General features: G+C 53.1%; 1 protein-coding gene across 7 annotated transcripts; it reads right to left on the reverse strand.

Annotated features, from left to right (window-relative positions):
* Nucleotides 1-178: 178 nt before the first annotated feature.
* On the reverse strand, nucleotides 179-20,091 carry TMEM151B (transmembrane protein 151B). Of its 7 annotated transcripts, none has more exons than XR_010651125.2 (3): nucleotides 19,878-20,091; nucleotides 10,508-12,984; nucleotides 179-583 (listed from the first exon to the last, which is right to left on the reverse strand). XR_010651125.2 is itself a non-coding variant. In XM_065834313.2 (2 exons), exons 1-2 carry the CDS (start codon nucleotides 19,968-19,970, stop codon nucleotides 11,548-11,550), a joined length of 1,530 nt encoding a protein of 509 aa, XP_065690385.1. In that variant the 5' UTR covers nucleotides 19,971-20,091; the 3' UTR covers nucleotides 179-11,547. The 7 variants fall into 7 exon arrangements, 1 of the variants encoding a protein (XP_065690385.1); XR_010651124.2 differs by having other exon boundaries at nucleotides 179-5,508; XR_010651121.2 differs by having other exon boundaries at nucleotides 179-6,475.
* Between the last annotated feature and the right edge of the window lie 4,267 nt (nucleotides 20,092-24,358).

Below are 24,358 nucleotides of genomic sequence, written 5' to 3' on the forward strand. Positions count from 1 at the left end.
TGTGGCCACCTGAAAACAGGACAGGGCACGTACCCGATTTCCTCAGTCCTTCAACAGCCCCACTCAGGAAAGGTCAGCAGGGAATTAAGCCTGCAGGCTGACTGCCATCCCAGGGGCTTCACACATCTCCCAGCCCTGTCCAGCACCAGCGCTCACAGACCCACCGCTGGCAGCCACCTCAGTGAATCACCTGAAACTTTTATTACACCGATTTGGTTTACAATCTTTGTACTTTGATATTTCCAACAAAAAAGGCAACATTGTGATATACTGTTTGTACATATATAGAGACAGACAGAGCTAGGTCATATTGACAGAGTTGAAAGGTAAAAACTGTTTCCCGGTGCTCACAAAAGAATTTGTTCGCCACATACCCGCTTCTGCCTTGCTCTGCCTGATGGAGACAGACGCCCACAGTGCCGCCGGCCCTGGCCAACAGGACCTGTACCCTTATAGATCAGAAAGGATGGAGTGCAAGGCTGTCCCTGGTGGTGGTGGCCACACAAGGGGTGCTCAGACCCAAGCCCTTGCAGGTCTGTGTAGCTCCCTTCCCAACTATTTGTGGATGCTCCAGGGGCTACATCTGCAAGAAAACGTAACCAGCATCAGCAGCTGTGAAACCTCCCCACCCGGGTGTCTCCCACTACTTTTTTCCCATCCTCAAGACCGAGGTATTGAATAGATTTATTTATTTTTATTTGCATTTACAAAATATTTCCACTGAATGACACACCTGAATGAGATGAGAGCTCATGTTCAGAAACAGCAGAAAAGACCCAGATCAGCTTCAGGCTGATGAAGGAACAGCTCCAGCAGTGAGGGTGGGGTGGGGGCTTAATGGGGGTGACCTGGTCCTGGGCAAGCCTGCCTGTAGCTCCAAGTAGCAGGCTGTGTCTGGTCAGCCAATTGTGCAATGAAAGCTCGTGCTCAGAGGACAGCGATGAGGTCCCTCAGACATACTAGCAGACACATGGGGAGGAACTGGCCACTAGAGCCAGCGAGGAACAGGGATGGAAAGAAAAGGGCTTGGGAAAACATATAATCCCCAGAACAACGCTTGTCTTGCTTTCCAGGATACACACAGCTCCTGTTCCTGCAAATGGTCGAGACTGTAAACACCATTTGAGCTCCCTCCAAACGCATTCCTGGGCTGCCACGTGCAGGAACGCCTGCATAGGTTGCTGCTGCCCAGAGAACCCTTTGTCTTCCCTCCCACCAACCTCTTGGCCAAAATGCAAAGGCCAAACCAAACCGTCTGCACCATTCATCCACACCCACGACCAACAGTCTACTATCAGCCGGTCTGCAAGGGCTGAAACCATTTCAAATGTCATCCAAGTTGGTAAAAACGAAAGCCCTGACAGCAACAGCAGATTGTCTGAGAGTGAACTACCCCGTTGTTGGTGGGTCACTTGTCACCTTCAGGTCCAGATACTGAGGTGCGGGACTGCCTTGCAGAGCAGTGACTAGCAGGTCACTCTGTGCTGGGAAGGGCATGTGCCAGTGCAAGGCCAGTACGGACTCCTTAGCTCTCTCATGAGATCCATCCCCAAGGAGTACCATGGGGCTTTGAGGAGAGAGGTCAGCTGTGGTCTGAGGGAGGGAACAACCTCCAGCACCTTGCTTGGGAGCTGGGGTCCCCTCCTGGCACCATCCACCAACGCAGCATGAGCAGCACCAGGTGGCACTCAGCAGCAGAGGGACTCCAGCCAAGCTGGGAGTATCCCCCAGAGTGATGGGGGCAGACACGGGGGTGTCAGGTAGTAAAGGAGGGGGAATGACACAAACGCTTTCAGTTTGACTATGGCAGCAGGCACCCCATTGGGCCGGAGCTCCCTCCCACAGCAGATGGCGAGCTCGGCTTCTGCTACTCTGAGCACAGCACACGTGGCAGCCGGAACTGGTGGCCGGCTTCCCAAGCCCAGTGACTTCTGCTCGCAGCAACCCAGGCATCAACTTGCAAGGTGTCACACTGGCATATGTCGTAAACATGACAGCAGGTTGATTTTGAGCACTGACTGGGGGTGGAGCAGCAGGCTGCCGCAGGGATCGGCAGAGGCTGTGCATGGAAATGGTTGCGGCGTTCAGCCTCCTTTCGCACCAGTGGGGCTGGATGTGTCCACACTGAGCTTCCATCCCTGCCTGCCGGGTACCTACTGGCCCTCCCCACAGCCAACCGAGGAGCTGGGGGATGGAGTCCAACAGCAGGGAGGGAAATGGGGGGGCCTGTGCACCGTTTGTAAAACACAGTGCCAAGCGCTGCTGGCCTGAAACACACACCATGCAGCCCAGACAACTGACACAAGCTCTTCTGGTCACTGGGGACCCACCACTTTACCCCATCAGCACCTACACCACTCATGCGTTGTGTGCAGCCACCTCCTACCAAACTCCCTCAACAGCTGCCTTGTCTGGGGCTCAGACAAGTCCCTGCTGACAGGGCACTCTTTGCTAACCTAGACCCTCTCCTGCTTTTTTCTTTGGTCACAGAGAAGAGAGATGAAGCCAGAGCAGCTAGAAAGATGGGGAGGAGCCAAGCCCTGCATCGGCTTCCCTCATCAGAGGGGACAGCTCAGAAATGAAGCAGTTCCTCCTCCCTACAGGCTGTGCCTGAAATAGCCAGGCCTGTCAGATCCTCGTCCCCGGCTGTGATGGATTAGCCTCTCAGAGGCACAAGGCAATTTATTCATTAGTGACATTTACACCTTGTGGCTGCATTAGCCACTGTGGTTTGGTGACACATGCTTAAGCTGTCAGTGCTGGGCTTGGAGGCAGCATCGCTGCTCTGATGATGCAGCGAGGCCTGGCCTGGGCACCTCAGCTTGGAAATATCTCCTGCCTCTCTACTGGGCCAGAGCAGGCACAGCCTGCTTGGAGAGCCTGCTCTGCTCCCGGGCTTCTCCATCAAATGCTCCACTTCCTCTGTATCCCTCTCACGCTCCTGGCCTCACAGCACTGCTGTTCCAGCACAGCAACCTCCTGCCCTGTCCTGCCTCATGTCTCCCACAAAAACCACTGCATCTGCAAAGCCTTTTACGGCTGTTCTTGTACAGCCCCTCCTCTCCACAGGTCTTGCTGAGCATTTACACACTTTTCTGCCCCCCTCAGCTAGCTGCTCCATCAGCTGCACCTTGTTCAGCCCACAGCAAAGCTGCCATCGCTCCCAGCAGAGAAGCACAGAGCCCATGTTCGGAGATGCCCCCAGCAGACATGCTGCTTTCACCACGATGCCGTCCCGTGGTCTCACACCACCACAAGAGACAACCTGCCTCTCCTCCCCAGGGACAGCACTGGGGCACTGGAGATCAGGACCACCAAAACATCAGGGGCTTCTGCTATTTTAACTTCAGTCTGTTAAACTTACCCTGTCTACAAAGGCTCAGAGTAGTGCTGTGAAATCCCCTGGGAAAGCACGAAGTGATGCAAAAAGTGAGGCCAGGATGTGCTGCAGTGCTCTGCAGGCTGTGCTGTCTGTCCAGAAAGCAAGCACAAGGCACGCCAGGGCAGGGAGCATTGCTGGAGGGCTGCGAGCAGGCAAACCAGCTGGTTATGGTGAGGTCTGGCCACCAGTGTGCCTGAGGTCATCATGCATCAGCTGGCGTTTCATGGCCGGCCCATGGCACCTTGCAGGGAGAGGACCAAAATGATGCAAATGCACCGCCTTGGAGGAGTCTGGGGAGGGGGAAGCTTTTGTGAGCTCCAAGGAATGACAGTTTGCACATCAGGTCTGGGGAGGTTGAGAACAGCTGGAGAGTGTTGGCCAGGGAGCAGATCCAGCAGCTCTCTCATTTCAGGCAGCTAGCAAGGGATTAGCTTTTTCTCAAACACAGCTTGCTCCATGCTTTTATCTTCGCTCCTTTGCCACTCGCTGCAGCAAATGTGACACTTCACACAATCTCCTCACAAAAACCAGGTCAGGAGTTTCCTCTCATGAGGAACAAGCAATGCTCTGTCACTTCGCAAATCCCTTGGCGGGAGGATGGATGGGCAACACCAGAACAAAGCCACAGGCATGTCGACCCTCTTCAGGGCCGCAGGTCCTGGCCGTGCACACAGAAACACATCCTGCCATACACACGCGCTTGGGTGGACGGCCACGTCACACATCTCCAGGGGCTGAGGAAGACTTTAAACTCCAGCCTTTGCTCTTGATCAGCTTACCACACTGCAAAGCCACAGAGCCACCATCCCAGTCTTCCTTTAGCATTTTTGTTCCACCAGCACTGCACATTTCTAACAGAGCTGGCTGAAGTGGAGTGTTTAAACCCACCTCATCATCAAAGATTACATTTTTAAAGCAAGGAACAGCAACCTGAAACACTTTCCACAGCTGTTAAGGGCTTTTAGTCTCATTTCAGTTTGAAAAAGCCGTTGGCATTTCCAAAGTGAAATGCTGTTATTTTGGGATCTAGTTGTCACCGCTTGTTCGCCAACTGGCTGAACAGTGCTGTGCATGCTGCTTTGTCAGATGTGCCATTACCTTCCTTCCCCTCCGCTCGGCCTCTGGGGACAGGCTCTCCCTGGGAGGACAGAGGTGGGACACACAGAGCCCACCAGCTTCTGGCTGGGCTGAGCAGGAGATATCTGCCTTCAGCTGACCCTCCCTCTGCACCTGCTTCTAGAGATGCATATAGACTGGGGCTTGGGTTTTTCCAAACCTTTTTGCCCTGATCGGTTTGTGGGCTGCCATCCAAAGTCCGAATTCATGGCATGGCAGCTCATGGTGCTGCTAATGGACATTGGGACCATGGGACTTATATAAAATACTAAGCCATCTCACCACATTCTAGCTAGGCTTTTTCTTTCACTAATGTGAGTAGCTAAGATTGCAAAAGCAGCTTGTGCTGATGGAGAGTGAAAGAACCTCGTGTGTCTGTGTGTGACGTTACTTCAAAGTCCACTAAACTATAATCACAGTAGGTGATCCATTCGTTTCCGAAGTTCAAAGGACTGAGGAGGGTTCAGGATGGGCACTAATTTCTCACAAGCTTCATTTCCCCAAATGAATTTTACAAAAACCAAACGAACAAAAAATCCCAACAAAAACAGTCTTCCTTAGGAGGAGGGGAGGAATAAAACCCACTTAGCTCTCCAGCAGCCGCTGTGCTTATTCTCAGTGCTGGGTGGCCAGGCGCCATGTTGAAATGGGCTCCTGAAAATTCGGCAGCTTCTGGAAGTGTTGCATAGGTGGATGATGTACCTGTCAGCAGAGCCTGCTTGTGAGCTGTGGGAAGAGGAGCGTGCTGAACTCCACAAAGAAATTGTCCCTCCCCAAAGAGAGACAGACAAGGTGAGAAGAGAAGGAGGAAGGGGAGGCCATGACACCATGGGTCTTGCAGGTTCAGTTCTGTCCTTGGGACCTCTTTTACCTCATGTGCAGAAAGGCTATGGTCCTGTGGGAGACGGCTCCTCTCCCAGTGCGGTGGTGGTCAATTTGCTTGTTAGCTTGCTTTTGAGGGAGTTGACGAGACCGCATCCGTGGGCATAATGTTTTCCTTGGTGGAGCAGCTGTGACGGAGGCAGTAGAGCAGAATAATTCAACCCACTGCTTGCAAAGACAGTAGATATTCAACATTCATTCCTGTTGGCCAAGTCCCGACACAGGTCTATGCATCAAAGCAACACTGTGACAGATCAATTTGTCTAGACTCAAGACAGACCATTCTGAGGAGTTGCTAAGCCAAACTCACATTGGTATAGTACCACTGACTTCAATAAAATTACACTAGGAATGAACACAGCCCATTAATTTCTACTTGAAATGTGTCTAAGCCCCTTTCCCCTTTTTCCAGAATGCCCACAGGGAAAAGAGCCTTAGTCAGGCTCAGCCCCTTGTCCCCATAGGGCTCACAGGTTCTACGAACCAGCCTTTGGTGCCCACGCATACCTGGCTCAGTGGAGACTCTAGACCCATGTGCATCACGAGAGGCAGTATTACCAAACAGAGCTAACATTTAAACCATGTCTCATTTCTGAGACAACATGGATTCAGATCATATTCATACAGACCTTATTCTAACCACTGAACATGAACGAAACATGCTTAGAAGCACATATCACAAATTAAGACTTACAGCTCTTTGGTAACACAACTTCTTGGTGGTGTTGTAGTGTTTCAGACCCCTGCCCTACAGCTACTGCAGCAGAGTAGGAGCACACCGCAGCAAGGTTGTACCCTGCTAAAAGTAAGGCAGCACCCTCCTGACACTAGATAGCAGTACGGAAGCCATGGTTGGAAAGGCTGGAGGGAGAGCTTAAAAGATATTATTCCTCCTACAGGCTAATCAGCAGGCAATGATTTACTGGCATCGGATGCTACTTAACTTACCTAAACTTCCACTTAATGAATCTCTTCCTGCAGTCCCCTCTCCATGGACATCCATCAGGTTACTAAGCAGCTCTGCAGCCTCTCGAGCATGAGTAGAGAGACAACAAAGACAGCAGAGACAGGCTGGGCCTCTAAATTGTGCATTTTCTGGTGAGTAGAAAGGGAAGGGGGTGTGCTTATTCAAAACTGGAAAAGCAGCAGTTTCCCCAACAAGAATCTTGAGTATCTGCCTGGTGTGTGACTTTGGAAGGCTTGGCCTTAGCCATAAGATGAGATTCCCTCTACTCATCCTAACAAACACCCCTACAGCTGCTCAGCCCGAAAGCCCTCTCTGAAATTTCCCTCCCTGGTGTAGTTTGCACGACATGCAGTGAGCTCAAGAGATACCACCAGGCTGGTTGGTGTCACCACCTGGTTCTACGTGAACAAAGAGTTGGACACTATCTGGGAAGCTTCCAGTGTGTGCTGAAAGATGGATAAATGGGTGGTGATGTGTCTTGAAGATCAGCCAACCCAGAGATTCTCACACTCCCATTCTCTCTCTTTTTCTTGTTCAGGAAATCTGGAGAGCTTTTAAGTACCCAGCAAGTATACTGGCAGCAACAGGAAACAGCAAATAACCCAAACTTATTGCCCAGCCTTGCAGCAGTGAGGACTAGCTCCTTCTAGGTAGGTATTAACGCCATGAAGTGCCAGGAAGAGGAGCTGGCAGCATTCCCATTTCACTTGTCCTGGTATGAGAGAAAAGCCTGCTGACAAGTGCAATGCTGAGCCTGACTCTCAGCCCATGGAAAACTGCAATGGGTGAATGACGTATGGAAAAAAACAAAGCTGCCTGACCGCAGAGATCTTCCAGTTGTTGCCCCCTTGTACTGTGAAGCACCTGGGTTTCATCTTCCCAGGGGGTTGTAAAGGCTTTCCTTGCATAAGGGGCCAGCAGCTCTGTGAACTTCACTCAATTTGAAGAGATCTTTTGTACCACAAATGAGGACACAGCTAGCCTGACAGACCGAGGCATTGCTTGCACCTTTGGTCCTCTCCTCAGGCTCAGAGCACCAAGGATAGACTCACTACACACAGAAAACCTCTGCAACATCATGCAAGCCAGGCTTTGCCCAGTAAGATCCTGGGATAAAGAAGACACCTGGGACTGGCGAAGAGATGGCTGCAGAGACCAGATAACGCCTGCTTGTGTTGGGAAAGCCATGGGGAAAAGGAGCAGAGCCAATTAAACTCACCAGTCAATAGAGGAGAAGTAATGGGATTAAGATACAGCAGGGAGAATTCAGGTTAGATATAAGGGAGCAGGCTATCATGAGAGGAGCAGACTGGGCCATCGACTGAGCTGCCAAAGGAATCGTCATCACGGGCACAGACACGGCAGAGAGCAGACACGAGTCTGCAGGGAAAGCAGATGCCTGACGGCTGCTCAGCCTGGAGCTGCAGCAGAGGGATGTCTGTCTGTGGGGGAGATGGGACCACTCCACCACGGAGAGGCTGTGTGCCAGAGCAGGGACAGACTGTCTTTGGCTCATCTGTGTTGATAATTTGAGCTGCAAGGAGAATTAAATCAGATGCCCTTTGCCTAGGGCACTCGGGTCCTTGGCCAACACTCAGGAGGTAACCTATACATGCACATCCCTTCTGCTGGCTGCATCTCACGCTGAGGGTGCAAAGAGAGAGCCCAGCTGTCTGCCACGAACTTCCCTGCTTGGCTGGATGTGTTGCCCTGCCATTGCAGGCAGGGAGAAGGAGAGGGAGCACAACCCCAGTTGCAGTGTGTCCTCTTCAGCTCCACCATTTCTCCCCCAAGCTATCAGGCAGCTCCTGCCCTTTCTGCCTGTTCCTGCTCCCCACCCATGCCCATGCACACCATCCCCCTTTCCTGGGTCTAAGACAAGGCAGCAAGGTCTCCAGCCTGGCAAGAATGGAGTAGGCTGGACTGGGGGGACCACTCCATCAGGCGCAGTGGGGCAGCAGGGCCAAGAATATGAAGAAAGGATCTCCAAGAAATCCTGGCATGCAATGGAGAGCATTAGTGAGAGATGTCCCACTTCTCCTGAGCATCCTGTGGGTCTGCCAAGGCCACAGACTGTGGCACTGGGACTATGTCTGGGACCCGGCTGCAGCTGGCACTATGTGCATGGGGAAGGTGTTCAGCAGCAAGAAGACTCTGCATAGATCCTGCAGGCCAGAGCAGCAGCCATGCTCCAAAGACACATGTACCCACCTGGACAGACCACCTCCAGAGTAATATTTTGTGGGTGAAAATGAGGCCAGATGAATGAATTGAGGCAATCTCATGAAGACACCTAGAAAGAGACAAGGACAAGGTGCATGAAAGCAGAACTCTGCTGCAGGTGCTAAAAGACAGAGCACAGAGACCCTACTGATTTGTCCCTATTCTGAGAACTGTCTTTGCCCCAGGGAGCTAAAAGGCCGGCCAAACCTTTGATAAATCCATCTGTCCAAGGCACCTTGGAGGCTGGATACAGAAAGAGGAGCCATTGCAGACTAATTTAAGCAATGTGCAGGAGATTTCAAAGAGAACATGTTGGGAAGGACAAGCGGATGACATTTCTCACTAATGACCCATTGCAGCTCCGCTGACTGAATGTCTCCTCATTCACCAGGACATAGGAGCACACACCATTATCTCCCCAGAGTCACGAGGACCCTCAGCATTGGCCTTGGCTTACATTAGACGTTTGAAGAGAGAAGCACAAGCACACAGCACACCAAATGTCATCACTAAGCAAGAAAATCCCAGGGCAGTCAAGGGGGTTGTGGCTCCTTTCACCCAGCCTGATTCTGTGTCAATAGTGATAAAACAAAACACAGGGAAGGATGTGCCCACATTAGAGACCTTATGCTTCCCTGTTCTCAATGGGACTCTCTTATTTAAGCCAACACCTAGGTCTGGTAGTGATAGTAAGAGAAGATTACAAGACAGAATCATAATGGAGAGGGATTTTAAGGGCCTTTCTGTTCAAATCACCATTGTTTGGAGTCTAGGACTTGAGATCCAGAAGGGCAAGGGCAAGAGACACCAACCAGGCCATGCAAGGCACAAGAGCGGGACAGACCACTCTTGGGGCAAAGCCAAGTGGAGCCTTGCAATTCCCACGGGTGCTGGCCACTCCAGGCTTGCCAGCAAGAGATGGTTTCCAAAAGAGGACTGATGTGGTGGAAGGGTGCATTCACAGCCTCCTCAAGACCTGGGACAAAGCAGTACAGCAGCATGACTAGAGAAGCAGACCCTTCATTAGTAAGTTGGCAGGAAGAAGACCAGCTGAACTAAAGAAAATGCCTTACTGTTTGCTGTTACATCTTGCCCTTCTGTGACAGATGCAGAGGTAGACACCAAGCTCAAATGCCCAAGTGCTAATGGACTTGATCTTGTCACCCAAGACCTGCTGTTCTCAGCCATTGTTAGCCCCAGTGGACGAGGGAAGTGTGATGAGGCTGAGGAGCCATGCTGTCTGGAGAAATTGCTGGCTGATTTGGCAAGCACTCCCGCAAAGAGCTGACTGAAAAAGAGACAGCTTTTCTGAGAACAGAGACACGAGAGATCTGGGGATGCGTTGACACAGAAGGAAAATCTGGGTGCCTGCATGCTGCAATCACTGATGCAGCTTCAGTGACGTGAAGGCTCCTTGCCCAACATGAGCAAGATCCTTTCCAGAAAGACAGAAGTGCAGAGCTGGTCAATCTGCCCTGAAAAGATCAAGGCAGGGCAACCCAGAGGCTAATGGGCTACACAGAAGCCACCTCGCTTCTCATGGCCTGACACCTCACTGCAAAAACCTCTGTAGTTCAAACCGCTTGGTTTTAAGCAGGTTCCCCTCTGACGTACCTCCAGCCTCTGTTCTGCAGAGCATCCGACACAGCAGACACCTCCCTGCCTCCCAGCTGTGGGTCCTGCACCCACGGTGGGGCCTCCACGGAAGGGGAATCACTTTGCTCCTCATTTCCCCAGCCCAGGTGTCTGATGCTCCAATGTGCTTTTGTATTTCTCCCTCCTAGCCCCCAGAGCCTTCTGACAAAACCAGGCTGCCAGGAGCCTGCAGCTCAGAGTCTGCAGGCAGAGCCCAGCCTGATCTCATGCAAAATCCACTCTTGCAGACATGCACCAACCTGCTGCTCTATCATCAATTGGTGAACTGCAGCTGAACCTACCAGAGCCTTCCTTGATGCTTGTCTGAACCAATTAGGACACGCTTCAATGACAGGAAGGGACCACAGCCACTTGACATGCCACCTATTACCACGATGCTTGTCCCAGTGTCATTCTCTCCCCCTTCACCAGCTCACCGGGAGCCTCCCATTTTCTCTTTCCAGCTGAGTCCTCCTCCAGCAAGTGTATCAGTAGCATCACAGACCTCCACTCCATCTGGGTTTGCACATTCATCCCTTCCTGGTGCTGCCTGCCTGCTGTAATCCCAAACCAAAAGCCCTTTACCGAGGGGATGATGACTCTCAGAGCTTGCATGCTGAGCCTTCCCAGGGAGCCAAGCCTGGGACCTTCTGCAGGCGGTGCCATTTCCAGCAGGGAGAAGAGAGTAACAGTCGAAGCATGGTCTAAAAAAAACAAACGTGGGGAGGGTGGGGAACAGTCGGGGGGAAGGGCAAGAGCTAGATTTGTCGTTTTCAGCTTTTGCTCTAACCTGCTGCTCAGCTCCACATGGCTGAACGGCCCAGACCTTTAGGCATAGGCAGTTACACGCTGCTCCTAAGGGGCCCGTTCCTCTCCAGCCTGCGAGGGGTCTCACTCCAGCACGGGCAGCGGGACAGGCAGAGGTGCAACAGAGCGCCTTCTGGTGGCTGCTGGTTCCTCGGAGCACAAGCCAGCCTGGAGTGAGGGCAGGGAGCCAAAGCACCCACCTCCCTTCATCAGGCCTGTCTTTTAATTCCCCCTTTGGATCTTGATGCCATGAATTACGGTTTTGGGGTTGTTTTGGTTGGGTTTGGGTTTGGTTTTTTTGCATGTGGTGGTTGGTCTAGAGTTCTGTGCCATGTCCGGGGGAGCATCAGCACTCACCCCTCTGGGAGGTCAGAGCCACGGCGGTGGGAGCTTTTGCTGGCTGCCGGAGAAAGGTGCCATGTCTGCTTCATCCTGATGTCCTCCTGGGCCATTTCCCTCCCCTGCACTCCTCTCCCCAAATCCTGCGCTGGCTAAAGCCAGGCACTGGACAATGAGGTCTCACCGCTCTCTGCTTTCACAGTGAGGTCTCCACGCAGGACCCGTTCCGGTGGAGGTGACGGTGGTCATGGTTCAGGCAGCCTTCATTTCGGTGCACGATGAGGATGGGGAAGTAGAGGGCATCCTGGTAAGTCGGGGGATCTTCCTCCTCCACAGTCACCTGGCTGGAGAGGCGGGTCTGCTCGGTTGGACAGCTCTGCTCGTTCAGACTCCCGCTCCGGCTCTGCCAGAGGCAGCTGCGTCGTGAGCCGTACAGGCGGCCCAGGGAGAAGCGGCTGCTGCTGAAGGGGATCCTGGGGCTGCCATTGCAGATGCTCAGGGCACTGCGGGAGAAGATGGAGGAGCTGCTTATAGTCCTGTGGCACCGCTCGCAGTTCTGCCGGTAGCCCCCGTACCGGCAAGCGGAGTAGCTGGTGCAGCCAGAGAGCCCCACCAAGTCCATCAGGACGGCTTCTGAGTAGCTGGGCACCAGCTGCTGGTTGGACCGGATGTGCCACTCCAGCTCGGTGCTGTCCACCGTGTTGACACGGGGCATCCTCCGGCAGAAGGAGCGCTCCTCGGCCGGCGTCACCGCCACGTAGTCAAACCCAAAGAGTTTCTCCACATGGTAATGGACATAGGAGGTGCGGTACTCATTTAGCACCCGCAGGGGCCAGGATAGGGTCAGCAGAGCCGCCACCCAGAAGACATAGTGGGATACATACCAAGGCAGGTTGTCTGGGTCAGAAAAGGCCACCATGTATTCCTTGAAGTCCACATTTTTGAGGTGCATCCCCTCCCTAGCCTCCATGTAGTCATCTAGGCCCTCATTCTCTGTGAAGAAGCGGGCCCGCTGGGTCAGGTAGGAGTTCTCTGACTCCACGTTGGCAAAGCTGAAACACTTGGTGAAGCGGAGCCGCGTGGCTGGGTAGCTCTCCAAGTCAATGAGGTCCTTGGAGATGTCCTTAACTCCACAATTGGAATAATCAAACTCAGCCTCTGCCACATGGGTGTTGACCCGTTCGTGATACACTTGGGTGGTGGTGTAGGCATCCCCATTGCGGTAGCGGGTAACCTGCCGGGTCCTGCGGACATAGTGGTAGCTGATGGCCTTCCACCAGATGCAGGGGGTGGCCTGCTGCATCCGCTGCACACGCTCATGCACGCTCTCCACGTCCACTTTGTACTGCAGCTCATTGCGGGTGTAGCAATGCCAGCACTCCACCAGGTACACCACGTAGAGCATCACCAGGAAGGCCAAGGGGATGTAGACGTAGCCATTGGAACAGGGGCTGTCATGGTACATCATGGACTTGCCCTTGTAAGCGCTGTCAAAGGTCAGCCGGGTCACCTTGGTGACATGGCACCAGGTCATAGCTCCCATGCAGCCATACATGAGGAGGGACAGCAGCAGGCATTTCCAGTGGGACTCTCGGCACAGGGACTTGCTGAGAGACTGCTTCACCGGCCGCTGCTGCTCCGGGGGACAAGGAGAGGGGGAGAGAAAACAAGAGAGGAGTCAGTAGGCTGTGGTGCCAGGGGGAAGGGGAGCAGGCAGCAGGGTGACCCAGCAGCACCTGCATCTCTGTGAATGGGGGCAAAACAGCAGATGCCACAGAGCTCCTGACCTCAGCGGGCAGGACACAGGATGGGATCTCTCCCAGGATGACAGTTCCACAGTGTGGGAAGCTGTCACCCCCGCTTCCATTCTCAGCGCTCTGCCTCTCCTTGGGAGATAGCCAGAGCCCAGCTGGATGTGGAGGAGAGCAGTAGAGGGCAACTCTGCATCCCCCTTCTTCAATGGGGAGTAATCCCCACCGCTGTCATGTCCCAGGGAGGAGTATTGAAGTACAGCAAGATGGAGGCTGGGGAACCCCCCCCATGTAACTCGGCTTCTGCACCCATCCTAGCAGCTCTAACTGATGGGTTGTCCCACCTGAACACCTCACCACAGCTCATCCCATTGCGCCTCTCACCGCTCACACAAGTCTCTCCCTCTTTCCCAGAAACGACCAGCAGCAACATTCAGATTTCTTCTACCAAGGCAGCACAAGCAGCCTGGGGTGCCTGTGAGGCAGAGAAACAGACCTTCTGCACCTGGAAAGGCCTCTGTTTCGTAACAGCGATTCCCACAACACTTGGCAGCCCAAGGGGCTCCAAAGTACTTCTCAAGTGCTTTACAAACCACACAAATGGGAAAGTACTTTTCCATAACTGAAACACAGCCACAATGGAAGAGAAAGCAAATATGGAATAATGTCCAAAAAGGTGCCGAGGCTGGAAGAGAAGAGTACCTCACTGTGACTTGGGCATTAAAGCCCACACTTCCGGAAAAACAGCTCCCAGGTTTTTCATGGTGAGGAAAGAGCAGGACTTCAGCCACAGGACTTTTAAAAGAAATCATACTGATCCCTTCACCATAGGAACCATGCGGAGTTTTACAAAGATCCAAGACAAATCCTCACTTAAGGAAACCTCTGTTACTGTTTGCTATACTCCCAAGTCTCAAGTATTGATGCAGCTTGGTCGGTGAGACCTGACGGTATCACACCCAAAGAGAGAGAACATGCAAAGAGGTTATTTGCTTTCTTACACAAAATACTTCACCCCACACAAATACCTTCCAACCCAGCCATCTCCAAAGGCGTGACCTGAGAGGGGGGCAAGAACCCCAGCCTTGTGCAGATGCCACTAAACTCACCAAGAGGCTTTCAGCTTTGTTTTCCCTCCACAACTGCAGGCAGCACAGCTCCTGAGCTCACCTCTGCTGTTGTAGGGTCTAACACCAGCTGTGTAGACACTACTCAGGGCAGTGAAGTCCAAGTCTGGTCCCATCCCTCCTCCATTCCTGAGCACACTGGGCTGGAGAGGTCTTTAGTCCAAGGATCCCAAAGAGCTTAATGAGCTCAAGCTGCTAGAAAGCAGGAGGGGCCACTTTCACTCTTGCATGAAAAGGGAAATTAAAGCAGTAACCAGAGGTCACAATGTCACTGGCAGGTCTAGGGACAGGTCTGGGCCTCTTCTTCCCTCTAAAAAATCCCCCTTGCTCTCCCTGAAGAGCCCCTCAGCCCGGACTTGGTCCCCTGGAATCCCACATGCAGAGGTTTGCATCCCAGAGACAGGGAGCTTGCCTTCCCACCCGCCCAGCAGCCAGCCTGCGATGAGCAGAGGGGTGGCAAGGGGGAGTCCTGAACATCAGTAGCACTGAGTCCACCTCTTTGGGGCAACCAGCTGCGAGTGAGAGCCGGCGACAGAGAGCCAGAGCCCAGGAAAAGCAGATGGGGTACCACTGGTCTGCAGGCAACAGTGAGGTGTGCAGGGTGGTTCCGCTCAGCAGTTCCAGCACAGACACATGTGTGCCCCACTCTTCCCAATGCAACTCTCCACTGAGGCAGCCTTACAGTCATGGGGCAAGAAAGGAACCCCAGGTAAGAGAAAAGAGAACGAGGAGAGGAAAAGGGGGCACTCAGCAGGCAGAGCCAACTGTGCTGTGCCCTCCCAGCTGAGGTCCACGCTGCGGTTACAAGAGAGCTGCCCGGATCACTGGGCCTTTAGTCGGCTGCAGCACGGCTCTCCGGCGCTGGACTGCTGTGCCACCACCCCGGCAGCTGAAGGTTTCCTCTCCCACTGCTGCCTCCTGCATTACAAATCCTCCCTGGCAGCGGCAGCCCTGGCTGTGAGGGTATAAGGGGACTGCTCGGCCAAAGGAGGAGCTCGAGGTTCTGAGCAGGAGATGCAAAGGCGCACGCTGACCCTGGGGTATCTGTGGGGTGAGACGGCTTGCACAGAAACAGTGCCTTGTTTGGGGGGGTGGGGCAGGATCTGCAAACGGAGCACAAGGAATAAAGCAAAGCATTCAGCTCATTCATTTGACAAGCCGGCGAAGGGGCACCAGGGAGGCAGGTTTTTGGCTAGGTCCATCTTGGAAAAACAAATTCCACCTCCCAGTTGCTCCCCAGCCCCTCACATCTCACACTGTCTGCATCCTCCTGCTCAGGAGAAGGGTGATGCTGACTGCCGTCCTGTGGAGATGGAGGCAAGCCCCGCTGTGGTTACCCACCCAGGGCAGGGTGGCAGGGAATGCGATGCAGCCCGGGCTTGGTTCCAGGAACTGTGTTAGCAGGGCTCTAGTCCACACATTAGTCTCCTCCTAGGACTACACAGCATTTAGATACTGCAGTGCTTTTACAGGGTCACGCTAACCCCTGCTGTAAACTGTTTACAACCCAGGTTTGTCCTAGTCTTTTGAGGCAAAACACATACACACCGGCCATGCTGGTGGGGTTTCTGAAAGATGAACAAATGCCAATGACAGGGGATACAACCACAGCAGTGACGGAGGAGGAGCCAGCTGCAGAGTTTAATCCCAGTAGGAACTGCAGCATCCCTGCTTCTCTCCCAGGCTGCAAAGGGCTCACAGGAGCAACCAACCAGCTCCAGGGCTTCCCCCTGCAGAAGCAGCTGAATAAGGTTGCCTCCTTGAGCTCTTAACTAGCCTTGGAGAAGTCCAGCACAACAAACATGCAGATGAGAAAGCTGGGGAAAGGGAAAACCTTTCTGTCCCAGAACAGTGTCACTGGGAGGAGAGCAGGCTCTGAAATAAATGCCATCGTCATCTGCCCACTGCAGTCTGATGGAATGAGGCGAAAGGCTTGCCCTACTTCACTGCAAACAGGGTTTCTCTCCATCACCAGCAGCCTCCCCCATTGCTCAGGCTTGAGCACTGGAGAATGGTAAGCAAGTCCGCTATTGCAGGTGCACCTGAACATCACTGCAGTGCTAGAGGGCAGAACTGGTCCAACCATGGCTTGGCCAACCCCTTCATGGGACCCCCATCAACTGTCTTCTCTGTGCTTCAGTTCACCATGTAGAACACACAGGACAACCCTCACCAGGTGCCTGTGCACTGACTGTCACACACATTGGGAAGGGCACGGTGCAGCCTCCCCTCCCTCATACACAGCATTTGCCTCTGACGTTGCCCCCGAGGTGAAAGGAGATGGAGTCCTACACCTGCAGGTGCTGCTCTGGGATGGGCAGGAGGGGATGGAAGGGATGACTTATGAGCAGCCATGAAGCAAATGGAGATGTCCACAACACACAGGACAGAGGCAGTAGTAGAAAGGGCCCCCATCACTGCTTGCACTAAATGCCTTTGAGATCTGGGGAATCCTCTCCTCAAAAAAAGCCTCAAGTGGATAAACCTGCCTAGAGTCCTGGTGGCCAAGCATGTGGACCAAAATACCTTCACAGCCCCTACAGCCTTGACCCTGCAGCTTTGAATACTAAACAACTCCAGAAATCCTTGAAGCTCTGTAAAGCGCCTCTCTGAAACAGCCTGTCCTTGGCCCCATCTACTGTCCCTCCATTTAACAAGTATTCTTATGTCCTCACCTCCCACACTTCTCACCTGCTTCTCCCTGCAGAGACCAGCCTGAAGTTTCCATTTCATCCCCACAACACTAAGCCCTCACTTTACAAGATGCTCCAGGGTTCACAGGGTTTGGTGTCCTAGAGACACAGCCTTCTATGGGGCCGAAAAAATTATTTAAAAAAGCCCCAGAGAAGCAGCCTGAAGGCACAGGTAGCTCATGAGTGCCAGGATGTGGCAGCAGCTCACAGGAGACTCCAGTGGGACTCCTGAGCATCAGTTTCCATGGCTCTGCCCTGCCAATCTGCTTACATCATGCAACAAACGAATAAGCCCTGTTCCCTTTAACCTCAAATTCCCAGAACAAGGCAGGTGGAGAGGACCCAGACATTTCTAGGAACTGCCATCATCTTCCAAGGCACTTGACAGACATTGGCAACTCCTGGTCAGGATGGTCCCAGCAAACCCCCACATCACTCCCCACATGCCTATCGCCCAAATTCGGGAACTACCTGCCGAAAAGAAAGAGCTGGCTCTGCCCCAGGCTGGCAGTGTTGCCAACTGCAGAGGAAAGGGGAAAGCTGAACACCAAGGAGCCAGGGAACCCTGTCAGCAGTCAGCTTTTGCAACGGTACCAAGGTCTCCATTTTACACAGCAACTTGGAGGAAGACTGGTTCCTTCCATCGGATCCCGCCTGACCAGCAGGACAAGGGCAGTTTTTTGCTTGTTCCCAGGCTTAAGAGCTTGTCCGTTGGTATTTCCTGCCCTCCAAGGTGGAAATGCATTGCTGAGTGAGATTTGGTTCATCACTATTAAGTGGTGTATGCATGTAATGCCAATAGGGAACAGGGCTCAGTCAGCTCTGGTCAGTAGCTCTTGCTATTTGCCTTGCTGGGACAAGCTGAGCAGCACCTGAAGCTCCACCTGGCTCCTAGATACGCTGACATTATGTAAGTCATTGTGAGGCACCTTCAAACAGGACAGACCACATTTCCCATTTTCTAGTCCCCAAACATCCCCTCTAGTTCCCTGCCAGCCCTGGCCAAGAGACTCTTACAGGTGGGATTCCGTCATACTCCTGGGATGTTCAGCAATGCTAGCACCAGCAGTTGGTCCTGACAGACATGAGGATATCACACTGTCAGTACAGTCTTACACAGGCACTACAGGGGAGCAGGACCATCCTCACCTGAAGAGGATTGCCCTACATCAGTCCATGAATCCAAGCTCCCCACTAAGGTCTCTCCTCATTGAATCAGATGAGACACCATGGCACTGTCAGAAGAGGCCGCAGCTTCCCTCTTCTCCACCAGCTGCTTCATGCAAGTCTGTGATAGCTTCTAGCCGTGGGAAGCGTGCCTTTAGCCTAAACAGTGCAGGTCATGGACTGCAGCCCTTCTGTCTGCTCCCACGGGGTAAGATTATACTGACACCCTAATTGGCAGCCACCACAGAGCAATCAAAGCCCAGACGATCTTCTCGTAATCCCTGCGAGCCAGGGGACATTGCAGGCAAGGGAAACTCACCCAGGCACTGCTCCTGCTACGCTTCTTTCATTCAAACCAGCTCTTGCTCTGGCACATCTCAAAAGCCACTGTGCTGTCTTGAATGTAGCCAGGGCACTGGGGGCAAGAGACCACGTCCCAGCATTGCACAAGCAAGTCCTCATGCTAAAAAGGTACCTTACAGTTCAGCTACCCTGGTCAGGATCTGTTTGGAATGCCGGGGCTCAAGGCACCAGGGGCTGTTGAACGGAAGCAGGAAGAGAGGAACAGCCGCAGAGCAGAGTATACAGTAATTGTACAGCTTCGCAGTCCTTGAACTTCAGCATTCCTCTCCCGCAATTATTTATATCTAAATATAAGTCTGTATATATAGAATAACCGTGCATGGGCATGCATGTTCTTCCTAAGCAAAGGAGGCAGAGAATACCAGAATTATGCAGTGCTTGCTAACTACAGCTCCTCAACAGCAGAGGACAAGTGATGCACCAGCTTCTGAGTACCCCGTCAAGCTGCCCTTTGAGCTGTGGTCTCATGAGCAAGGACAACCCACCACACCAGAAGAATGTTGCCCTTCCTACACTCCCTAGCTGCCCTTCATGGGCCACTGGCCCTATGGCATAAGGTGGGTCTTGCTAGTCAGTGCAGTTGCTTTTTCTCCCCTTGGGAAGCCCAAGCTGCAAGCAAGAGCTGTGGGGGCAGACAAAGGGGCTCAAACACCTGTCTCCCCATGCTGCTCCCTCCCTATGCACAGAGTACTGCTGCTCCTGACCCTTTTTGGCATTTGCTGCCTGGACTCCAGAAAGTCACCAGCTGAGGCAGGACTGCAGCACACCTGGAAGCAAGGCTGTGCTGGTGCCTGTCCTATTTTGCACCTTTTGCCCTCCCCAGTCAACCTCCAGCTGGGAGCAGCCACCAGCTACAGCCTCAGACTTCTCCACATCCCCAAGCCCTCTCCCCTGCTGCCTGCCACAAATTCCTTCACAGTGACACAGGCAGCCGCACTACCTCCTGGCACCCCCCAAGCCAGAGCGCAGGAAGGGGGGGGCCTCCATATCCATTTCTCCCAGGCGTAACAACCTCTTCTTACTGCAGTAAGGCCAAGCAGTGCCCCGCGCTTCTGTTTCGTTATTTTCTCCCTTTCCTCTACACCCCAGCCATCCCCGGCCCCCTCCGGACGGCGCTGGCTGCTGCGCCTCTTCCAGCTCCGGAGGCACCGCGGCGAGCGATGCGGAGCGGGACGGGGGCGACGGGCAGCCTGCCGGCGGCGGGGACCGACGGGCGGGTTTCCTCGCCCCCCCTCGCCGGTCCGCACCGCAACCCCGGGGCTGGAGGAGAGGAGAGGTGCTCCCGGCGAGGGGGTCCGTACCTGTGCGGGCAAAGCCCGGCCCCCGGCGGGGCTGTCAATGAGCGCGCCATGCAAAGCGGGCGGGGAGGGAGGGTGGTTGGGGGCAGCACCGTGTTGGGGAGGGGGGGGCGGCCGCTCTCCTCACCTCCTCTCGGGCCCCCTCCGCCTCCTCCTCCGGAGGCACCGGCGTGCTGCTGCCTCCCTCGCTGGCGGCGGCCGCCGAGGCCGGGGGGGACATGGCGGCGGCGGGGGAGCCCCGCTGGCGGTGCCTGCGGGCTGGGCAGCCGCATTATCCCGCCCGCCGCCGGGCGCTGCTGCCTCGCCGATCGCCGGGCGGGCGGCGGGGCGGCGCGGCGGGCGGGCGGCGCGGCGGCATGGCCCCCAGCCGCGGCACCGGCAGCAGCGCTCGCCGCCCGCCGGCCCCCGGCCCCGCCGCAGCGTAGCGCCGCTCCCGCGCCCGGCGCGGCGGAGGGCGGGCAGAGCCGCGGTGGGAGGGCCGCGGCGGAGGCGGGAGGAGCGGGATGGGGAGGGGATGGGATGGGATGAGATGGGATGGGATGGGGTTGGGGATGGGGGCGCGGCGGGATCCGCGCCCGCCCCGAGCGGGGCGGCGGGTGACCTTGAGACGGTGGCGGGCAGGCAGGGAATCCGGTGCGGTCGCCCCTCGGGAGCGGACTCGCCGTCCGGGCGCTGCCGGAGAAGAGTCCCTCTCCCAGACACACCGAGAGTGCGTTAGGCTGTTCGGGGCGGCCGGGCGGACTTCGGACCCTGCCGGGCTGCCCGATGGGGAGGCGAGGAGTCCCGTGTATATTCGAGTGGGAGAGCTCAGAGGACCAGGAGCATTTTACGCGAGCTCCGTCTGTTTTTCTAACCCGTGGACAGCCCCAGCTGGTCTGGGGGCTAAGGCTGACCATCAGCACTAGTACTGGCATTCAGGGGGAAACCTTAGGTTGGGCAGCATCTTCGCTGCTGCGATCTCAGTGAGGCCCAAGGATGCTCAGCTAGGTACCACAGAGCTGACTGCAGCATATTTCACCCACAGACATGACCCACTTGGTTGCAGGGATGAATGGGGAAGTTTCTTCAAACCCTCCATCTAAACTCCCAGTAGCATCCTCAGGGGACACACACACAGAGCTGAGGAAGGATCCAGATTCATCTAGGTCCAGCTATTGTAGGTAGAGCCCAGATTCCTGGACAGTCTGGGGAAAGTAGGTGTCCTTGCAGGTCCTTCCCCAGATCTAAACTGGAGAAAAGCATGAGCTGAAAAATTTGCTGGAAATTGCTTTACTCTTTCTGAGCTCTGAGGCTCAGCCTCGGGGTTGGGATGAGTGGTTTGCTCTTGCCCACTCTGTTGCCTGGGTTGGGGAAGGAATGGTCCGTAGGCCTGGTGCTTTCGCCCAAGGACACACAACCGAGGGGAATTGTCAGCCACTGCTTCCTCCAGGAACAGGCGTGGCAGCCAGGGGTGCTACTGAAAGAGCTCATCTTCAAAAGAGGCCGGGGATGCTTTCCTCTTGCCTTTCCCCTGTTTCCATGGGAACAACAGCACGCAGGAGCAGCCTGCTCTGAATTTTGCTGCCTGCTGCTCAGGCACCCCCTGCCCAATCCTCTAGGCAGACCTTGGCTCTCAAGGGTTTCAGACCCATCCTCATTTGATGGATCCCATGCCGCCAAGGAGAGCTCACCAGTGCATGTGTGTGTATCGTGGCAGAGCAAGGCAAAAAGGAGAAAGCCTGGAGCTGCCAGGGTTTCTGTAGCAGCACTCTATGCTATTGCATGCATACTAATAGCCAGTTGCAAGTAATTTGCATACATACATGCATTTCTGCTTTTTATAGTGGTAAGGACTCCTGGAGGAAGTGACCTCAGCTAGACTAAAAGGTGCCTGTGGGATGATCACCCTTCAGGAACAGCTCTGGTTTTCTCTCAGAGATGGGAAAAAATGAGAAAAGCAAAAGGGTGGAGGGGAAAAAAAAGGTGGTATGAATTTATGTCTCTGCATTTAATAGCTCCTGGTGGCTTTTTCTTCAGGCAATTTGTCCATTCACTTTTGATTTAATGTTAACTTTGGACTTGTAGATGCTACATGCATTCCATGGCAAGGAGTTCCACAGTACACCCAGAGACTCAAGGAGCAGCTTCCTTTTGTGTGTCCATTTTGGGCTTGTTATCCACCTTGGGAAGTGGGCTGCTGTCACCCCTATGGAGTCACCCACGGAGAGCCCTGCAATTTATCCTCCACCAGTGGATTCAGCAGCTATGGCTGAGCCAGCATTAGGACTTGTATCAGGCATCTTTGGTATTGGTTTTCTGTGTCTTGGAGACAACACTGCCAAGCACACCACCAGCTATGCTGGTTTTGAGCTGAGGTGTCACAAAGAATTTCTGTGCCCTGCTCTGGCCTAACTGAAGTTGTACGAGTTCTCAGCCATTTTATGTGGGAAACAGGCACATGGCAGGTTTTGACCCTCAGATAGGAACCCAAGGGCATGGCTGATAATGTGTTACAAAGAGCACAGGATACTCCCGAGAATGGGAGAAATAAGACTATAGGATGCATTACTCCATTTGGAAACTGAAGTAAGAAGGCCAACATTCAAGATTGTGTTCTGTGTCACCATCACAGGGACAACCCGGGAATCCTAATTACAACGCAGTGCCCTAAACACTCAACTCCTCTTTCTCTTGAGGACAAAAGACAAAAGACAAAAACATCTGTGTTTTAAGATGTGAGACTCCCCCCCAGTTATTCTTGTAGTTTTCAGGATGCTTTACTGTTAGATCATGTTAGAGAGTGGAACATTTCTGGTACAGGGACATTTCTGATATGACAAAACGGTTGGAAGAAGTAGAGAGACTTTAAAGAAGACATGACAACTGAAGGAGAGGTGGTGCCCTTGCTGTAATAGCAATAAGTTTGTCCTCCAGAAATCCTCTATCCGCCACCCATCTGTCCCCTGCAGGGACATTCATATCTGTTCCAAGCAGATGTAAAGCACTAGGCCATATTAGTGGTATTGTCCATTCATTTTCCATAATGTGTCAAGCTACAAAACGTCTCACACTTCTGTCTCTGATAGTTACATAAATCAGCCTTTTAGCTTCTGGTTAAATACGTTTTAATTGTTACCCATGCAGTAGATTTGCATTTAATTTCTGGAAAAAATTTTATGGAGGCTGCATTTTAAACCAGGTAACCATATATACCTATCTTTAGGCTGGTATTTGTAGCCTCAATATAAAACTGGATTTTTGCAGCAAATTTCTATATCATCATCATATATATATATGTATATACACATATACAACATTGGGTTTAGCTTTATTCTGTCCAATAGGCCAAGTGTGATCAAATCTTGGTTGTTTTTTTTAAGCAATCAAAGATTCGTAGCAATCTGCTGCTTTTTCTTAAGCAGATATGTAGCAGAGAATCCCCTCATGTTAAGATGTAGGATTTTCTAAGCTTGGAAACTAATTATTTTGACATTTAGAAATTTCAAGTATATTTTCTGCTGGCTGTCTAATCTTTCCAGAATGCATTGCTCAAACTAAATTGCTCCAACTCCTTATTAATGCAACAAGGGGAGTGTGGGCGAAAGAATGTGCCTCTTGCTCCCTTTGCCATTGCTGGTCAGTGGTGTTGACTGCATGGGTGCCATTTACTTCTGCAATCATTGTCCTCAAAGAAATCTGTGCATTAGTTACATTTTCCTTGGCTACACTCAGACTTCATGTCTGCTGGGAGGAGATCCAGGTGTGCCCTTTTTTACAGTTGGAAGTAAACCTGTAGTGGTCACAAATTTGTGACTGGGGAACTATTAATATTTTCTGTTCAGCATCACTAGACAAGGGTCGACATCTCCATGGGCAAGATGCCAACAGTCCACAAATGTGCAAAGTCTGAAACCTCATGAAGTAGATGGGCTTGTAGCTCCTGCTCTGGGGTGTATTTCACAGATGGGAATTGCTGTTGTTGGAAACTCTCTGATTTCTGCTCTGATCCTTTCATTTCCAACAGGCTGCCTGTGTACAGTTTGCTTATTTTCCATCTAGCCCCATGACAGTCTATTTCTCATCAGCACAATTATTTGTGAGGCTCCACAGAGGTTTCTGGCTGGGGCAAAGTCTCTTTCCTCTCTGCAGCAGCCAGCAGGATACCCAGTGCCCTCCCTCACATCCCCCCTAGAAATGAAAAGCAGATTCAGAGTTGCCCAGATGCTGTCTGACAGCCCTCAGGACATCTTTGTCTGATGTAACTCTGGAGCAGCAGTGACCATCCCAGGGGCCTGGAAACTGAGCCAAATTCTCCCCTGGCAAATGTTTTGTTCTGACTGAGTTTTTTTGACCCATTACCCCCAGAAAGGAACAAACCATGAAAATTAATGACTCAGAGAGTTTAGCCCATGCCTAGTTATGGTCCTGGAAGTCACCTCCTCAAAAGCAAAAAAATAATTTTCTGGTGCAATTTGCCTTCCCAGAGCTGAGCAGTTGGAGCTGACACATCCTGGTCTGGGGAAGCATCCCCTTGTCACCCAACTCTCCTGTGGGAGAGATGAGGTCGTTCTGGGGCAGAGGCTAAAAGCTCACCACACAACTGTTCTCCTGCCTATCTGCATTATTCAG

Source organism: Patagioenas fasciata, chromosome 3 (genome assembly GCF_037038585.1).
Source record: "Patagioenas fasciata isolate bPatFas1 chromosome 3, bPatFas1.hap1, whole genome shotgun sequence".
Lineage (NCBI taxonomy): Eukaryota > Metazoa > Chordata > Aves > Columbiformes > Columbidae > Patagioenas > Patagioenas fasciata.

Excerpts from the sequence above, each read along its gene's own strand:
- TMEM151B (XM_065834313.2), bottom strand. The coding sequence starts at position 19,970 with ATGTCCCCCCCGGCCTCGGCGGCCGCCGCCAGCGAGGGAGGCAGCAGC. Across the intron at positions 12,985-19,877 it reads CGGAGGGGGCCCGAGAGGAG|CAGCGGCCGGTGAAGCAGTC; the intron begins GTGAGGAGAGCG and ends CCCCCGGAGCAG.